The 20,558-nt window shown below is 41.0% G+C and overlaps 1 protein-coding gene across 1 annotated transcript; it reads left to right on the top strand.

The window, feature by feature from the left end:
• Positions 1 to 91: 91 nt before the first annotated feature.
• pibf1 (progesterone immunomodulatory binding factor 1) lies at positions 92 to 20,342 on the top strand (the record flags this gene model as incomplete). The annotated part of the gene is made up of 18 exons (XM_083988673.1): positions 92 to 703; positions 1,424 to 1,524; positions 1,604 to 1,802; positions 1,892 to 2,011; positions 3,390 to 3,523; positions 4,081 to 4,189; positions 4,295 to 4,414; positions 4,519 to 4,580; positions 4,799 to 4,924; positions 5,291 to 5,389; positions 11,839 to 12,004; positions 13,425 to 13,575; positions 14,365 to 14,455; positions 15,090 to 15,192; positions 17,073 to 17,203; positions 18,575 to 18,659; positions 19,834 to 20,013; positions 20,289 to 20,342. Exons 1-18 carry the CDS (start codon positions 434 to 436, stop codon positions 20,340 to 20,342), a joined length of 2,301 nt encoding a protein of 766 aa, XP_083844799.1. The 5' UTR covers positions 92 to 433.
• Between the last annotated feature and the right edge of the window lie 216 nt (positions 20,343 to 20,558).

Below are 20,558 nucleotides of genomic sequence, written 5' to 3'. Positions count from 1 at the left end.
GACGCTGGTGGTACTGCACGTTAAATACCACAGAGGGCGCTGTAACCTTAGCAACCAGCACAGTTGAACCGTTGGCGGTTAGCAGGCGAGCCGGAGCGGGACCCTTGAAAATGCAAACAGTTTACCGTGGACAGTGGTCAACACCGTGTCGTGGTCGCATTTCTGTCCTATTTATGTTCGTTTTTGAGATGGTTATCTATTTTTAAATGACTGTGTTAGCCGTAGCGGTGCTAGGTCGAGATTTGTTCCCGTTTCTCCTCGCTGCAAACTAACGTTTTAACTATCACATATCGCGATGTCTTTGAATTAACTTTCTAATCTCATGTAATCTCTGCTGCAGTAACTGGCTCAATCGCCTCCTCGGTATTTAACCTACAAAAACACAAGAGGGCACAAAGTCAGGGTTAGATAGGAAGAAAGAAACACACACAAAATGCCTCCCAAAAAGCAGCAGCAGCTGAGGCCGAAAGCAGCCAACATATCCAGCTCCCTGGACCTGGAGTCGGAGGACATCAGCCTGGAGACCACGGTGCCCACCACCGAGGACATCTCCTCGTCGGACGAGCAGCGGGGCGGCTCCCAGAAGGTGACCCGGCAGCTGATCGAGAGGAAGGAGCTCCTGCACACCGTCCAGCTGCTGAAGATTGAGCTTTCTCAGAAGAATCTCATCATAGACAACATGAAAGCTGACCATATGTCAAAGGTACAGAGCAAAAGTTGCAACAAGTAGACTTTGTATGTACAATACCAGTCAAAAGTTTGGATACAGTGGTTATTCCTTATTTTTTATTACTTGTAGATTCAAACTGAAGACATCAAAACTATGAAGGGACACGCATTCAATTATGTAGTAAACAAAAGTGTTGTTGTTTTATATTTTGGATTGTTTGAAATAGCCATATTTTGCTTTGATGACAGCTTTGCACACTCTTGACCTTCTGTCATCAGATTCATGAGGTGGAGTGGTTTTCCAGCTGTCTTGAAGGAGTTTCTCAGAGGTGCTGAGTACTCGTTGGCTGTTTTACCTTCAGCATCTCAGTTGGGTTTAGGTCAGGTAACAGAAAACACTTTGGTTTTACTGTAAGTAACACCTTTGTGCTTACAACATAACTCCATATGTGTTCCTTCATAGTTTTGATGTCTTCAGTATGAATCTGCAATGTAGAAAGTGAGCTTTTGCCTCTTATAGTAACATAAAGGTTAAGAGAAAAGCACACTAGAGTTGTAGTGGCTGCCGCCTACAATATCAAGTTGAGTATTTTATTTGTCAGAATCTCTTCTGAAAATGTTCTTGCGTCCAAGACACTTGTTTCTCGTAACAAAAACATTACAAAATATAACACCAAACAAACATCAGACAATAACAAAAACATAACACAAGACAAACAATATGATCTGATTTTCTCATTGTGTATATCTTCAGATTGAGGAGCTGGAGGAGAGATTGAATGATGCTCTACACCAGAAACAATTGTTTGCCCTGAGACTGGACAGCCACCTGAAACTTGCCTCGGAGGAGAACAGGTAAAAAGTGAAAATGTTGGAGGAAAAATGATTTGGTTGGAAGGCATAAATATGACTAACAAAGACTTGTCCCCACTAGGAAGCAGCAGGCTTTACGTAAGCAGGAGATGGAGGCCATCCAGCTCAGACAGCAGCAGCTGGAGGAGACCAATCGGCAGCTGTGTGAAAAGGCAGGAGAGCTGCGGAGGTCCCTCAGGGATCTGGACATCACACAAGACAGGTACCAGGAGCTGCGCGACCTCCCTGAGGACAAAATCTCCATACAGGAATATGTAGCTGTAAGTATGTGGGTGCTCTCAAGGATGTCTGGACCGCAGTCGGGGAACTTGGAGACTTTACCTTGTGGTGTTTTTTTTTTTTTTTTTAGATGCGTTTCTATGAGGTGGTGAATCCCTTGCGGACTCAGTTGGCTGAGCTCACCTTTAAGAGAGGAAGTCTGACTGAAGAGCTGGATGTACACAGATCCCAGACAAAGACTTTGATGGAGGTACCACACACATATTCAAGCTTGTGCTATACTTCTGTTTCATCCTCATATTTTCTTTACAAAGTTTACAGCTCTGGACCATTCCTTTTATCAGTCTATCTCAATCGTGCATTATTGTTTGTGATTGTTACTGTTGTTGCTTTTCTTTTTCTTTTTTTATACATACTTCGACAAACGCACACTCCTCCAGGGCGTGAGTCACACATTTTGAAAACTTTGACCAGAACAATACGAAACAAGTTAAAGCAGAAGTGAGTGATATATTTGTGTTAATATAAGTCTTAAATAGTTATATCTTCCGACAGCAATCACTTACATAGAGTGTTTGGACTGAAACACGGGTCTCTCAGTCCCTCTGCTCTGCTTTGAGCCGAAGAGAAAACTTTTATCGTATCCTACAGTTTTTATCCAATGAGGAGAGAGAACGGCATGCAGGGCTGTGTGTGCAGCCAAGGGACGCCGTGAATGTGGTGACGTAGCGACGAGGACTGTTATGGTGCGTTCAAGGAAACTCGTATTTTTCCGACCGTGAAGTGGTACCAGTTCGATCTGGTACGAGTTCACCGGTCGGAAGTTACGAGTGGCCGTTATAGTGACTTTCACCGGTAAAACAGGTCGGAAAAACACGAGTGGGTTGCCTGGAACGCTACAAAGTCGTAAGTTGTGACTTGAAGCTGTAATTTACGATTTCAAAAGCCTGCCTGGAACGCAGCATTAGCGAAAACGACCGGATCACTCACTTCTGCTTTAAGAGGCTCAGTTACCTTTAAACCAAACATGAACATGGGAAAATCGACACGTGAGTTATATCATCTTGTTGACATAAGATGGGCATTTTCACAGCCTGTGGTGTGTTTGAGAGGTGTGTTTTGCAAAAAAAAAAAAAAGTCATCCAGTCAATCTGGTCAGTCATCTCTGTAAATGACATGTTAATGTGATGATGATGATGCTGCAACAAGCTGAAGGCAGGGTCAGTAAAAATAAAATAGCCTGGCTTCTGATGATCTAATGGGATAGAGAATGTTTTACTGGGCAAACACAGGCCTAAATGAACAGCGTTTGAAAACCACAGAGTATCTTGACATTTTCACTCAAAGGTTTTTGCCTTTGTTGTTTCTTTTTTTTTTCACTTGAATACATCCAGATGGTTCCAGAGTGAGGGTGTGATGTTCACTGCATGAATCTTCTATTAGAGGATCTGCAGGAACTGTGTAATACTTTTAAGACAGCATGGAGCAAGATACTTAAGGAAAATTCCGCAACAGGGAGTTCCTGTCTGTTACGTGTTGGGGAGGTAAAACCCTGCCCGTCTGTGGAGTATAGCTAATAATATGACAAATCTGAGCAATGGAAATGTTGTGTGTGTGTGTGTCTGCAGAGTTATGAGAACGAGCGCCGGCTTCGCTCTGAGCTTGAGTTAAGGACCCAGAGACTGACCCTAGAACTGGCTGATACCAAACAGCTGATCACAGAGGGTGACTACCGCCGAGACAACTACCCAAACATCAAACGGTGTGTATGTGTGTGTATGTGAGACAGAGGGTAAAGCTACTAACTTAAAGTCCTTTAAGGCTGCAGGATAGCTTCTAGACTTTTGTTTCTATGAGAGGGACAGAAAAGCTACAGAAAAAACTAATGCCAGATTACTCACACAGATTTAAGAGTAAATTGTTGCTTTTTATGTATGTTATTGATGATTTGATTGTTGCAGGATATTCACAGAGATTAATATATAAGCTATTTGAAAAAAAATGGATGCATTATGTAGCTTATTTATTTAACTGCATGGCTGTAATATACTGTATGATAATATATTTATGACTGGAAAAGTGAGCAAACAAATTCTGTGATGCTTATTAGTGATATTGGATATGTCATTCTATGATAATACATGCTGAAAACATAACCCCAGGTCACTTCTTTTCTTTTTTTTTTGCTGTAATATTTCAGAGATGTGATTTATATTGGTTGTTTATGAAACTAAAGACGTGGTTTCCCCTTTAAATTAAATTCTGGGGATAAGTTACAAGTTCGAATGTATGTAAACCTTTTTGCGCTGTGGTTTCTAGGGAGCGTGACACCTTTGAGGCAGAACTGAAGGAGTTAAAGAAGAGATTTGAGACACTAGACTTGAGTCATGCTGCGGTGTCCAGGGAAAGGGACACACTCAGCAAAGAGGTGCTTCACACATACCCACTATTTATTTTGTCTTCATGATATTCACTGTAGTAGCTTTTAGTTACTATGGCATCAGTTGTTCTTTTTTCTCATCTTGCCCTCCAGGTGGCGACATTGCAGCAGTCAGAGACGCTGCTACAGAAAGACAAGGAGTACCTCCACAGGCAGAACATGGAGCTCAGTGTCCGCTGTGCACATGGAGAGGACCGAGTGGACAGGCTGCAGGTCCATACAGCTGATTAGACGGGTGGCTCATCAAATGCCCAAAACATTCAGCAGTAGGATAAAATCGTCTAACATGCTCCCACCTCTTGTCTCCTGTGGTCCAGGTACAATTAGAAGACACTAAAAAGGCCAGGGAGGACGCCTATGAAAAATATGTAGCATCCAGGTGAGACCCTGCAGTTTCACATTAGTCACTATCAGCTAGCGTTTCAAGCTGAGCCTAAAATATCAGACTGCAGTAAAAGTCGCCTAATGTTTTATGACTGCTGGTTTCATCTTCCAGAAACATTATGATCCATTCTATCTCACCTCTGATCTGATTTGTGATGGAAAAGTTGTGTTTCCATAACTTCATCTTCTTCTTTTGTTCTCTTTTCACTACAGAGACTACTATAAGTCAGAGTACGAGTCCAAGTTAAGAGAGGAGTTGGAGAACATCAGGTTAAAAACCAGTCAGGAGATCGACAACCTGCAGAGAACCTCCAGGGAGATGTATGAGAGGGAGAACAGGTATCAGCCTTTTTTTTTCTATCTAGGTCATTACTCATTTGGCAGGTGTAGCTTGTCATGTCGTCCCTACTTTATATTTCTGTTTTGCTATTGTCATGTTCTTCCTCATTCATATCTAAACTGGGACCAATGTCCCAGTGAAGTAATACTGTCTGCAAATGTGGTAATTATTGTTATTGACAACATCAATCAGCACATCAATCAGCTTTGAAGTAACTGCAAATACTGAAGAGAAAGAAGATCTCTTATAGACACTTCACGGAAGCATCAGAACAAACGGAAATGCCAACATCACAGCACATGCCGATTCATTTACTAGTGTCACTTGTGTCTTTTAATTGTCTGCATTTGTGTGTGTTTGACCAGGAACTTGCGTGAGGCCAGAGACAACGCGGTTCTTGAGAAAGACAGAGCTGTGGTGGCTGAGAGAGACACTCAGTCCAGATACGATCAGCTGCTGGAGCAGTGAGTTTTTCCATCTGTCACACACATACTTTCACTGACAGACGGCTAACTGCATTCACTTTTTTTCTTCTGTGACTTCAAAGCTGACAGTTGAGTGTGGATTGTCAGTGACAGGGTTGTTTCATTCATCTTATGAACAAAACATCTTCAGACTTTCTTGTAATGGCATGCAACCATGCAGCTACTCAGGATTTAGTTTATTTATCATAAACATTAACCTCCATTCTACCGGGAAAGAGGCAGAAAAGAAACAGATACTTGATAACCTAATAAAATAAACCAAACCTATCTACTACCAATGTTCATTACTAGATAGAGTATGGCTAGGTGTATCACTTTAATGCTGCAGCCGGTAAAGGTATTGCTGCTTTCTTATCTGATCTAAATATATGATTATAGATAACTCTTATCAGATAACTTTGTTTGCTGAGTATGTTTTCCTTTAATAATCTGAATCAGCAAATGAATGATCTGATCTAAGAAAAGGAACCTTAAAAATTTACTTAAGTACAACCACAGCTTTATTCTATAAAATAAAACCCACCTTGAGACTGAGATGCACAGACCATTACATCACACTGCTGTATGACATGATGTAGCATTTAGCTTCAGGGGTGCCTCGGGGGTCAAATGCTCTTAACTACGACTGCTGCACTTAAGTCTGTATAGACTGTATATCAGAGAAATTTAAGGAACTTCCCCTGAGGACAACGGTTAAACTGTCAAGACGACTTGGGCCAGTTGGTACACTTCTTTTGTTGTCACAGCACAAACCACTTCATATTTTGAATTCATTCCTCGTCTTTTTTGGCCAGTCATCAAAGTGTTGACATGTTGTGTGTGAGTGTGCGCATGACAGTTGAGGTGGCCGGAGCCAAAGCACAAATACTTCCCATTCTTATTTATCATCAGAGTGTAAACTATGTTTGTTAGTCATTCATTTAAGATGATAAGCATCTTCAATTCTTTTTTTATTTCTCACTGTCAGTCTGATGCTGATGCGTGAGCCTGCTGCAGTCTGCCGTCCGCGCATGTCGTGGGTGTGGCTGCTCTATAGTGGCTGTGGCTTCCCCATCTCTTACTAAAGATCACATGCACATTTTTTTGCTTTAAGGGAGGGGTCAGAGAGTCACACTGAAGTCAGAGTTCACCGGAGGTCAGTTCAGTACCAGCTGGTGTCTCTGACCTGTTTGCCTGCCTCTCTGGACTTTCATTGCAGCTTGAATGCAGAGAGACAGGATACCGTGTAGTTACTGGAGACAACTTATAAACCACTCTTAGTGTTTTGCGTTGCCGGTCCATGTCTCTGCTTCAGGCAACAATTCCTTTTGTCAGTATAGCCTGGAAAGGTGCCTCTGGGTCACGGCCTCGTAGAAAGTTTCAAATCTTGCATGGAAATTGCAACAGATATATTGTGAGTCCTGACACACACACACACACACACACACACACACACACACACACACACACACACACACACACACACACACACACGCACACACGTACACACACTTGTTTTTCATATCAGGATATCAGGAAAAATATTTTGGTCACCCTCCTGATCAACTTCACCTCTTTGTCTGCCTGACTGTTCTACTCATACACACACACACACACACACACACACACACACATAGTTTAAAGGGATAGTTCAACATTTTGGCAAATTGGCCCATTGCCATAATAAGAAGTAGGTTTGTTACCTTTAATTGTTGGTGCAAGCTATTCTTAGAACAGCGGAGCAGAGAGTGCTCTCGTGGACAAGTTGTGACCTGCACATTCACCACACTATGAGATAATAATGGAACGTTACAGAGTTGTTTTAGAGGTAAATAAATGAAAGGGGGGGGCGGGGGGGCAGTTTTTCTGCAAGCAGTCTCTGCATTTGCCTCAAAAACAACTCTGTCTCATAACGTTCCGTTATTATATCTCATAGCAGGTCACAGCTTGTCCACGAGAGCGTTTTGGAGTTGTTGGATTGTGTATTTGGTGAGCGAAACCAAGAAATCCCATTAGCTTCCAAAGCGTTGCTCTGAGCAGCTTGCGGCTCTGCTCCGCCGCTCTAAAAATAGCTTGCACCGACAATTAAAGGTAACGAACCTACTGCTTAACCTCCCTAATGTCTATAGCAGTGATTTTCAACCACTGTGCCGCAGCACACTAGTGTGCTGTGAGCGTTTGCCAGGTGTGCCGTGGAAAATTACCAAATTTAACTTAATTGATCCAAACTAGCGATGCATATTTTGAATTTTTTTTTCAGACGAGCGTCGGTTATCGGTGCAGCTGCAGGTGAGTGACGGGGGAGCCGTCCTTTTTTATTTTATTTTAGGGGCACCGTCCTTACAAGGTGAAGCACGCGTTGCAGGTTGCACTCAGAGTTTGTTCTGACTTTCTGTCACAGGTAGTGCATAGCATATAGGCTAAGTGTAAGTCCTCTCATGTTTGCTGTGAAATATGGCTGAAGGCACGAGTGGAAGTGTGCACGTGTTGACAAGCTCCCATGAGTTGATTGACATAGCTAAAATTAAAAAAAAAAAGAAGAAGAAGAATCAGAGTCAAATCAGAATCCAAGTTCTTGTTATCAGTAACAGTTTGTGTCCAAACAAATATTATTTAGCTCCTAAAAATAATTTGGCTTTGTTGAGCATCTGTGTCTGCAATAGTGACTGTCTGGCAGAGTTGGCTAATAAAATAGGACTCTTTTATGTCAATGGGTGTAGTGGCAGAAGCCTACACAATGACCTTGCCTTAGCAATGTCCATTACTGAGTCAGAACAAACTACACTGTAAGAGACAAAATTTGTATTATACAGTATTTACTGTATTAGGCTGCACTGTGTCATTTTGTAACATTTTTGGTTAGTGGTGTGCCGCGGGATTTTTTTAATGAACAAAATGTGCCGTGGCTCAAAAAAGGTTGAAAAACACTGGTCTATAGGGATTATGGCAATGGGCCAATTTGCCAAAATGTTGAACTATCCCTTTAAGTACTTTGAAAAGTTATGTAAAGAAATACTATGACTCCTCATTATATCTTGATTTTTGTTCATGCTTCAATACTTGGTGTTTTGTTTTTTTAAGCCATGTTTTACAGTCTTGTGTCTGCAGCCAGCACTGCCGGCTACATGTACAATCGTAAAAAAGAACAAATGTGTGAAACTGGTTTTCAACATCATTTGGTCATGAAAGGTCGTGATCTAATTTACATTTAAGTCACAGGTGTAGACAGGCACACTGTGCTTAAGTTAATGTCACAGACACAATTACTGGCTTTCGTGTCTTTGCCGAAAGCTGTCATTAAACAATCACAGTTTCACAGTGCTAGTGGCAATTATGTGATGACCTAATGACACTAAACACGCTCTTCCAGTGGCTGCTGATCAGACCTGCACAACATTAAGGAGGAATTTTTAGAGCTTTCTTCCTACATTATGGCTTGAGGTCAGATATACACTCAGGAGCGACTCTCGACTCTCCTCAGGTCACTCCACCGCATTTCTGTTAGGTAATAGTCTGCACTCAGACTGGGCCACTTCAACAGGTGGATTTTCTTTGTCTGAAGTCATTCAGTAGTTGTTTTACTTTGATGTCTGCGGTCATCGTTCTGCTGCATCAGTGAATTTATGCTGAGCTTGAGCAAATGGACAGATGTTGTCCTGTAAAAGGTACTTAAAATAAGACCTAGGATTAAAAAAAAAAAAAAAAACCTAATCTCAGTGATATTAAGGTGTACATTTCCAAAGCAATTATATGTTTTGAGATTGTTTGGAGCCAAATCAAAATCAATAAAAATTTGATTAATTACACAGCCCTGACAAGGACCCAGGTCTTCTGCGCTGGCAAATAGCCTGTTGTAAAGCAATCATGTCTACCAAATTCATGTAGTTTAATATATTATTCAGTGCTATGTAATTATGTTTCAATTGGATTTTCAATTGTATCACCCTTCACTTACTTTATCAGAGTCAGTATAGACAAAAATATTGCCCACCCCTGGTCTAGAGTATTTAAATTTGATGGCTATAGCAGAAAACAGCAGCAATAGTTATGTGTTGAGATGTAACTGAATCTCATATTTTCACATAATGGTGGCGTCAAGTAATGTAACCTGTAACATGTTTTACACATTGCAGATGGGGAGTATGACTGCAGCTTGAAAACATTTCAGTCAAAAGCACTTCTTTCTTTTTTTTTTTGCTTTAACCCCTGTGATATTTTCAAGCCATCGCAATTTCTTCTTTCTCATTCTGCCTTGTTTCTTGTCTTAGCACCTCTACAGAGAACAGACACAGATCTATGTGGTCTTCAGTTTGCCTGACTGTGGAATGAATATTTAAACTCTTTCAAATCACTTTGTAACCCTTTGCAGCTTTATGCAAATCAGTAATTCTTGATTCTGTCAATTGTTTTTTTATAAGTCAAAGTAGCTCTAACCTGCACCTCCATCTGGTTTTGTTGTTTGTACTCAGGGTTCACAAACTGCTGACTCCAATTAGCTTTTGTTAACCTCAGGTCACATACTTTTTCCAACCCACACTGAATATTTTAATGATTTATTCAGTACAGACAAGAGCAACACAATATTTTTATTCATTATTGTAACTTCGATGAAGATCTGATCATATTTTAGACAACTTAATACATGAAAGAAAATAATTCCAGCGGGTTCATTTGCTTTCTTGCCCCTGTGCGCACACACTCACACAGACACATACACACACATGCACAGCAGCAGTTCCAGTAGTAGTAGTGTCCATGTCCTGGGTTACTACTACATGCCAGTCATTTCTCTAGATCCAAACCACCAGCTGTTGGTCTTTTCATATACACTCACGCACACACTTCACTCTCCCTTCCACTCTTTCTCTGCTGCGATCACATTCCCCCTGTGCATCGCATCGCAAGCCAGCAACGACAGATGCGAGCTGCAAGCCCTTAACACCTAACCCCACGCATGCCCCTATTTTGGGGCAAAGAATGAGGCGGACAAGCCTGAAATGGCGTCAGATGAACGTAGCATAGAGCACCAGCCTGGATATCGGCACTCTGTATCAGAATATCAATTACGACGATCAAATTGTCCTAAACAAAGTGTTGAGTAGGTTTTTCCATTTTCACTTCTAGTCAACATAATTTGTATCGAAATTTCCATGGGTGACCCCTGAGTCGGGCCCTTTGACCTACGGTAAGCTGTAAATATTCCATTAAAATTTCCACCTGAAAGGACGGAGAAAGAAGATGGCTGACTTCTGCTCTGTGGAAGTTCCACTTATTTTTTTTTTAGGAACATTTTTGCTTCTTTGCATCTAGATTTCAGCAGCCATTAATAAAAGAAGGTATAAAATGTCGGCCATGTGTACATGTCTGTCACTGTGAGCACACGGCTCAGGCCTGTGCTCTATGGATGATGAAATCCCATCAGGTCAGCTGTAATAGAGAGTTATTAATATTATCCAACCAACCTCTGTGCCTCCATGAAGTGTGTGTGTTTGTGTTTGTGTGTGTGTGTGTGTGTGTGTGCGTGCTTGAAAGCTGCCTGAGGAAGAGCACTCGACTCGAAAATGCGTTTAGTCTTTTTATTACTTTCAAGGCCAGAGCAAATAAGTATTTTCACTTTTGTCGAGCTGTTTTTTTTTTTTAATTGATCAATTACCAGTAATTGTTTAGTCTATAGAATATCTGAAAATGAAGAAAAACACACTTTTTAAAGTATTTTTTCAATTTACATTTTTTTCCAGTTGCTTTTAAATTTATCCAACCAGAGTCCAAAAGCCAGTGATACAAAATGTATGATTAAAACAGAGCAAATCAGAAAATCCTCATATTAATGAATTATTTAGCAAATAAACAAATGTTTGAGATGTTTCTGTCTCATAAATTACTTTAAACTACCTCTCTTTTTATATATATAGTTATTTAGTTATATCAGCTGAAAACAGTGTGTGTACGTTCTGTCCCTGTCTTTTCTAATTGCCTACTCTTAGGTTGACACTTCTTTCTCTGGCTGCCAACTAGAATCACGGAAGATCAAATAAGACCAAACATTGCTGCAAGCACCATTGAGAAATGCTCTTCTGTCACCAGATGATTTAAGACTTGGCTTTCCGGCTTGGTGACTATTATAAAGTAGTTGCCAAGTTATTATGTGCCACTAAACACTTTGAACATCAAAAAGTCGAAAGTTGTCCATTGCACAAGGCGCTTGAAAAAACATGCACATTATCCTGAAATGTGACTGTACTGTATGTATTTGAAAGAAGCCGTTACAACATCGCGTGTCTGTCCGCCCAGACCTGACTTAACCGTCTGTCTCATATGCAGCTGTTTTTATCAACTTGACTCATCCTTATCTCCATCTGTACCGAAACATTTGACCTCCCTTTTTTTAAAAACTCACCCACTCAGATTCATATTTATCGCTGTGCGTGTCCATCTGTGTGTCTGTGCAGGTTTCGTCAGCTCCAGCTGGGTACCGACAGCCGGGTAGCCGAACTGTCCAACCAGGCCAAGCTGCACTCCTTCGAGGCCGAGCGTGCTCAGATGGTCAAGGATGAGACGGCCAAGGCCTTTGCTCAGTGCCAGGTGGAGTGTGAGAAACAGCAGAAGAAACTGGAGGTACTTCTCCCTATTAATATTAGCTCTTGGCCTGCACTTCAGAAGGATTGATGATTCATCTCCATGGATTAATAGATATTAATTAATTAACTTGTGAGAGGGAAACACATAAATCCCCCTTTTGCCCCCTCATCAACATTTTCAGTGGGAAGTAATAATCATTATATCTGGAAAGGAAATCGAAAATCATGTTGAACATTTGCATGTAATCTAGGTCTTCACTCATTTTCTATGAACAGGTTTTTTTGATGAGACATCCATGTATTAGAGATACTGACACAACATTGTTAAAAGCAGCGTGACGTGTCCCTGATGTTTGTTCTGCTGTCCAGGTGCAGTGGTTGGTTTTGTGCTCAGAGCAGGTTCACTGCACGTTAACACAATAAATGTTTTACTTAAGATTGCGGAGGACATTCACATAAATGATTATAGTCCCTTATTCTCTGCAGCGGTTTTTAATCAGGCTCAGTGCCGCTGTGTGGAAGCCCAGGGTATGTTCATCACGGAGAATAATAGAGGAGGTCTAAGTGAAACTATTCCTTTTTTCTTTGTGCTCAGATTTACAGTTTGTCACTTTAAGTGTTTCTTAAATCAAATCTCAAGGTTCTCCGCTAAAGCAAGGAAAGACAGTATAGTGCTTGCATCAAACATCGCATGAATTAATACAACCGAAAATGCACCACAGATCTTTAAATTCATAGCTCTTAAAGATTAATGTTCCACTCTCAGGAATATGTCTTCCCAAGTCTTTGTCTGTCTGTCCAGTGGCGCCAATATTATCTCTGTCCACCGGAGCACACCCATTTATACAAGAAGTTAATTGAGTGCAGATTGTTCTCGATGCACCTAGCGGAGTTCCACCTCTTCACCTGGATTTAACCCTGTCCTGCTTGCCAGAGGGATACACATGGTATAATGATGTATTGCATGATCACGGGAGAAAAAGGATGTTTTTGTCTTTTTAAAATTACAGTGAGTGAAAAATGAGCTCAGGTTTTGATGTTGGAGTTTGTTGTTCCGCATTGATTTCATTTAAGCTCTTCATAACTGTGAGGGTTAAAGCCATTTTGAGATTAAAGTCCTTTCATTTAGATTAAGATTTCTCATTTATTTGGCCTCTCTCTCTTTGTCAATATGGGAACAAAACATAACAGAGGAGAAGGCAGTCAAACACAATTTGAAGCTTGAGACATGTATAAATAGTTTTTATTGTCCCTGGTAGAAAATACGTTGCAGCCTTAATGCTGCAAAAATGAATAATTAATGATATAATAACTGAATAATCAGGAAATAATACATCATCACACAAGTTTGTGCAAGTTTGAAATATTTTTTTTCAGCTGACCTCTGTGGAAAATAATGCTGCTCCTCTCCCGTCTCCTGACATTCTCTCTCTCCCTGCTCTCCTCGTGTCCCTCAGCTCCTCACTCAGGAGTTTTACAGGCTGCAGACGTCATCGGAGAAGCGGGTGACGGAGCTGCGGGCCCAGAATGCCGAGCAGGCTTCTCGGCTGGAGACGTACGAAAAGCTGGAGCAAGAGTTGGACCACGTCACCATGCAGGCTGCTGAGAGTAAGAACATAGCAATAGCTTTGAGGTGCCCATTACATTACACACATTACTGTAAAGTCAGAAAGATAAAAGCACAAACAAACAGACACCGATACCTTTCAGATAAAGTGAACAGGAGTCTGGCATCAGAGAGAGTGCGTGTGTAATAAAATTTACAAATAGCATCATATTGGATCAAGATGTAGGGAAATATCAGTAATTGCTATTTGGGAGGTGTATTGTGAAAATGGATATTTACTACAAGTTTTGTCCAATGGATTTAGAAAAGCCCAGACAAATAAAAACATGGGGTATCTGCAAGCATTGAATTTAATGCACTCTAAAAGGCCATAGATGGTATTAGATTTTACTTTTTATTGCCTCAGCCAGGCTAGTTATAAAGTTTAAGACTTGGTATAGTATTTTATCTATTGCAAAAACTGCCCAGTACTGCTGTTCCAGATGAATAACATGATTTAAAATGAATCTGTGCTCCTTAAATTATAAGTTAATAATAGTTTTCTTCTAAATTATTTAAGATTAGAGATGGTGCTAATTATAAATCCCTTTTATTTATTCAAACATTGAGTTTCTACCATAAATGTGTTGATAAAATCAAGAAAATCTTACCCATACTGACTTCTGATTATCTCTTTTATACCTTCATAACTGTGAAACTAAGTTGCCATCTATGTGCCGTCTCAGAAATCCTTACATTGAACTTGCAAAAGCCGCAAAAACAGACACATTGCCACATGGTTATAACGGTCTTGGAGATGTATTAACTATTGTCTTTCTGTCTGTTGCCAGTTGAGGATGAAGAGGAGGCAGAGAGGGTTTTGTTCTCATACGGCTACGGAGCGAATGTTCCCACAACGGCCAAAAGACGACTAAAGCAAAGGTAAAGTACATGAGAAAAATCACTCCATAAAAAACTAACTGCTGAGTTTCCACCCTGGCTGCCTAAAAAGACCTTACAGCTATTTTGATTTTATTATCTATTTTCCTGTCTCAACAAAATGCAGTCTATGACATCCTTAAGGTTTAATAAATGGAACATTTTTAATGTCTTTGCTAAGTCATAAAACATTACAACACCTTTTTAAATGCTCTGAAACCTGAACCGACGATATCTTCTGCTTCATGATGAATTTCTCTCATCTACATTGTTTGATGAAAATCAGTGTGCAGTCACCCACGCTACCTCCTACCACAGTGAGGAATTTTCAAATTGTTTACGTAGGGGCTTTGAAATTTATGTTCAGTCTAGATTTGGCCTGTCAGTGTCAACAATTATATACCTATAGCTTTTGAATGTGTTTTCTGAAAACAGTACATTTAAGCACCTCATTCGCACAGTCTGTGTTTTGAAGCGTGCATGTGTGCAGCCAAAAAAAACGATAAACCTCAATCTCAACGGTTGTGGCTACATAAACTGTAAGTGACACAACATGGAAATGCACACCAGTGTAAACCTGTTTGCTATCTCATGTTTTGGAATTTCCATAACCATGTTTGTGGTGACTGTTGTTCAGCGTTCACCTGGCCCGGAGGGTGCTGCAGCTCGAGAGGCAAAACACGTCACTGAGGAGAGATCTGGAACGACACAAGTCACAGACTGGGCAGATATCGGAGGAGGTAAACACACACAAACATAGACACACACACACATGAAACATCCAGGTGCCTACCAGACTGGGCTGTGAACCAACACAGATCGAATAACATTTATTTGATTAAAAAAAGAAAATAATTAAAAAGCTCAAAGCGCTTAAAGTACTTGGAACACATGCTTGTTTTCTCACAGTCACAAATCTCCCAGAGCAACTCAAATTATGGTTATTTCTATGAACGTCATTATGATTTATTTCACCTGGCTTTTTTACCTGTCTGACATAATAGTCATTATCACAGAGCCAAGATCACGGGCTCCTCTCTTATCAGCCTCCATTTAGCTTCTCACACCATCACACAGCTCTCTGCTGTTAAAGTCACTGGTGAGAGAACATCTAACCGCTCTTTTAAACACAGATTCAGCCGTGGCATGAAACCACACTATTTCCTCAGAAGAGGACCATAAAAGAAATCTGTCCTCACCACGTATATCATTAAACGCACTTCAGGACAAATTGATGACAGTGTGCTCTACCTTTTTTTGTCCATGTTTATCAATGGTCCTATAAAATGAAAAGAAACCTGTCAGAAAAATGACAGGTCGTTTGGCAGCAGACGGTGGACACCAACATAGACCTTACCTGAGAAGAGTGAGAGGTTGGAGTCTTAGTACCTGTCACACCTGTTGACAGAGTGGGAAACACTGCCAAAAACCATGACGGCCATGCTCTTTGCTCTCCCAACAACTCACTGCAGCAATCATTGAAGCTTTTGTTGTGTTTGGCACACCATATGTATGTGTGTTCAATGCTAAGACTTTAATTCAGGGTGTGTGTATTTTGTCTCTGTGTGACTGTGTGTGGAGTCACATGTCTACTATTTGTGCTTCAACGCTAAAAAAAAATCAACCAGTAAGGTTTGAAACGATGAGAATGACAGTCCCAGCGACCAGTGCGCTTGTGTGTTCCCTGCTCTTTATTGTAATCTCAATGAGAGCAGTGATTTTGCAAGACAGAATAGACAGGCTGGGCAGATTTGAGACTAAATAAGCCCGGCATTCACCTGTCAGCTGTGACTTACTGGCACTTGTGTGAAATACCTCATGATTCATCGAGTATGAAAAGAAAGGGTGAAAAATTATACTTCCTATTCAATGTAAAAGGCATGGGTGTTAACCACTTAACCACCCACACAGATGCCCTGACTAACTAACTATTGTCCCGACCCTCCACCCACTTCTACTCACTACTGGCTGCCAATAAAAGTGGTTTAATGTGTAACAGCCCACCAAACTTTATCTATTGTTTCACAGATTTTAAACATGATACTGGCCGAGCAATATTGCATTGGGTGCAGATTAGGACATGCAGCTTTGTGTGAGGGATCATTAAAGCACTTCACTACAGGTGCTTTTCTGTCAGTACTTGCAAGAAGGAGGTTGTTAGGATGTTAGGATTAGGGAGGGTTGTGGATGGATTTTCATTGCATTTCCAATTATGGCTTCATCTTTGATTCAAATGCAATACCGCTGTTAATAAAAATGATATAGCATAGACACGCCTTCATAAAAACTTGCATTTATGGGCACTGAAGCCACCCCTTCATAGACAAGGACGTCAGAGATAAGGAAATCTCAGCTTTAGTAGTCAGTCACTGCACAAATATTGACAGGATCTCACAATTCTTTTTACAGTCGTAACTAAACACACCTTGGTTATTATGCATCATCTCTTTGCAATATCAAATATTAAGCGAAATGCCATTGGATACTTGTCACAACACTTGTGTATCTTACATTATGACTCCACAGTTGGCAGAGTTGGATAGCGCACGTGGAAAAAAAGTGCAGATGGAATAATTGCCCCTGTAATTGCTCCGTGCTTTACATATGTGCTGTTTCGCAGTTGTTGGCAGCCAACCAGCTGTTGGAGCAGACACAGCAGCCCTACAGCTACCTGATCGAGACGGTGAGGCAAAGAGATGCACAAATCAGCACGCTGAAGGAACGTATGGCCCTGCTCGAGGATGACGTCAGGTACATGTGTGGCAATATGCCTCCACAGTGAAGAAAGTCTTTAATAAGAAGATCAACACGCATTACATTTTAATTAAGGACTAGATCTTCTGCCTGGCTTGTCAATCTCTATGTCAGTTAAATTTTTTTCCAATGTATTCCTTGTAACTTACTCATCATGGCAACGGGCCATATTTTCCCACCCTTGGGCGTCTCTGTTTGTTGTATCATCCTATGTCGTCTTGAGTCGTTATTGCACCTAGCTCACGTTGTCTTTGTGCAACACACGCTGTGCCCAATAAAACGAGTGTTTCAGCACACATCCAGCTGCCTGGCACTGACCTAAATCCCCTCAGTGCCCCTCTGTATTTTCACCTGAGAAATATGCAAACTGACAGACTGCAGGTTTTCGCTTGCTGCTCACTACCACTGAGCGCTCACCTGGGGCAAGCAGGAGAGCGAAAAAAATCCCTTTTAAAACGCTCTCCAGCTTCTCAAGTCTCCCCATCTGATAAAGGCGTTGAAGTCTTCCTGTGGCTGCGCAGCGCTATCTATTTAACAGCAGAAACACGACTCGCAGGAGGTTTCTCCCTCCATGCGCTGCGAGCTGTCTGTCCGTGTCCCAAGTATGAATTGCATTCACAGTTGTTTGGTGATCAAAATTCTCTCAGCTCAAATTGGACAACGTCATTATCTCAGTAGAGATCACAGGCTTTTTTTAAATGCGCAGTAGAAGGCGATCAGGCTACCAAGCAGTCATTTCAAGATTTGCAAGATGGTTCGTTCCTATTACAAGCTCCTGCTTGTACGTTTCACAGCCCTAGGAAAGAACACTTGGACAGTACTGATGAGAGCCTAAGTTTTTCTTTTCTTTTTCACAGACTCACAAACCTGAACAAGCTCTCAGGAAGCAGTTGCTCATTTTGTATATTTTGAGATTCATGAGTCATGTTCAGTGTATTATTTACCTATTGATGGTTTCATACCAGTGACTTTTGTTCTCAGTACTAGTAAAGCAAACTGCTGCCATTAAGACTGATTGGTTGTTAGTCACGCTATTTTTTTTTTTTAGCACTTAAACTGTACTTGCCCAGTTACACAAATGAAACAACACTCAAATTATAACGTACATTACACCTCACACGCCTCTCCTGACACTAAAGTAAAGCCTAACTAACAATGGACGCCGCATGTTATAGTATTTCTACATCCTTTAAATATACTGCCATAATGAATCACATAAACCGTCAGTGATTCACAGGCCCAACTTGTTCAGCAAGTTTCTCATGAACCCATAAGTAACCAGAATAAAGTGATGTAGGATTCATAACTTATGGTAAGTATAGTAATAATTATCTGGTCTCTCTGTCTGTTTTTTGGGTGAAACCCCAGTTCTCTGAGGAAAGAACGGACCACTCTGCTAAGAGTGAAAAACAACATGGCCGCCGATATGGAGAGACTCCTCAACCATCGAGAGGTACACATATTAAACATGTTTTTAGCTGTTTGTTTTGTGCACCTGTTTCTCTGCTACGCTCACTGCCACTCAGTGCGAGACAGATTTGACCAGTTGTATTTCTGATATGTTTTTCAAACTCAAGCAATGAAATGACGTGAAAACATTTTTCCATTATGGCTGCAACTAAATATTATTTTCCTAGCTAATTGTTTGGTGTATAAAACATCATAGTTTTAAAACTGACCATCACAAATTCCTTCAACCCAAAGAGACACCATTAAATGACTTCTTTGATCTGACCAAAACATTAAAAAATACATTTATATAATTCAGTTGCTGATCCTTACATTTGAGAACCTGAAACAGTATTAAATGTTTGGTATTCCTACTTCCTGAAATGACAAATAATTATCAAAGCAGTTGCTGATCTTCTGCTGATCAACGTATCACTTGATCAAATAATCAATGCAGCTCTGCTTTTGGCACTTAAAAAAAGAGGCGAGTCACACCGGACAAATTATTGCACTGTGTTGCAATGTTTCCTTCAAGATTGCGTGTGCTCGTATGAGTGTGCGCGTGGGAGTATGCCCCCCCCTCCACCGCACCACCACCACTGTGGCAGCCCCCACCTCCAAACCAGCCGTTTGCTGTACGAAGTATGTGCCCTGTCATAGACAGCTGGTCCTCAGTTTGGCTGCTTGGGATGCCACCGGAGTGCGTGTGTGCTCGTGTGCGCGTTCTTTTGCGTGTGTGTGTGTGCTCGTGCGTGCGTGTGACATGCCGGGGCTCATGTCCTCAGGGGTGATAAATAGAACCGTGACATGGCCCAGAGTTCTCCCCTCTGCCCTGCCGCCACCCCTGCAGACCCTTGGGCTTGTTGAGCTTATTGCAAGTTGTCCCATAGTTTGTCCTCAAGGGTTCAGCAGCACTGGCCTGTGGTGGCAAAATATAAATAAAATATTATATAAATATTGTCTCGTAATATTTATATTTGTATTTAAATCATGTAAAAATATTCATAATATATGAAGCTTAGTTTCAGTATTGCTGGTGAAACATGTCCTGGTGATTAAGTTGATGTTTTTTGGCCTTTTGGACACAACACTCCCACTTATTTCTTATAAGAGGTTCCTGTTTATTGTTTTACTCTTGTTTTCATGTCCCTATTTCAATGAACCATGTGATTCTGCAGGAGTTGGCGGTGATGAAGCAGGTCCTGATCAGCATGCGGTCCAGACAGGGAGACGCTCTAGACCTGTTGGACACAGATAAAACCGGTATCAGGACCTCTGCCGTAGGGAAACAGCAGTCCAAACGCACTAACAAGACCACAGAAGAAGAGTCACCAAACAAACCAAAACCCACTGTTTTTGTAAGTGTCTAACTTGGCAACACCCTTGTATGAGTCACACCACCTTAACCTGCCTGGACAGAGGTTCAGACAAAGGAGAACTAAAGGTTGTCAAGACATGATAAGTTACTTTCCTGCATTTGGTTTCATTTGAGCTTTTCAATGGAATCAGATGGGCAAAGTACATTATGTGAGCTAGGATAATAAAAATATCTAGACAGGTGTTGTGAAAGCTCCTGCCGTACCTCAGATTTGTCTTAATCGTCCTTTTCCCTCTCTGTCACTTTCACTTCCAGACCAAGAAAGACGTTCCTGACTGGTACCAAAAGCTGAAGCAAAAACCCAAGTGAATAGTCAGTCATGATGATACCACTGTTGGAATTAGTTGTCACTAAGGGGTGTTTGCAATCTTGTGTTTTATCAAAATGTTTGTATTTAAAATTTGTAAATCACGACATCAAATTTTGGTTTTTGAAATATAAAATTGGAAACTGTCACAGGTGCCCAAGTGTGTTTTTTTGTCTTCTGTTTGCTCTCATCCTTGGTAATGTATTGTTCAGAAAGGA

Source organism: Trachurus trachurus, assembly GCF_905171665.1.
Source record: "Trachurus trachurus genome assembly, chromosome: 15".
Lineage (NCBI taxonomy): Eukaryota > Metazoa > Chordata > Actinopteri > Carangiformes > Carangidae > Trachurus > Trachurus trachurus.
The sequence above is the reverse complement of the archived record's forward strand: the minus strand, read 5'-3'. Positions and strand labels throughout refer to the sequence as shown.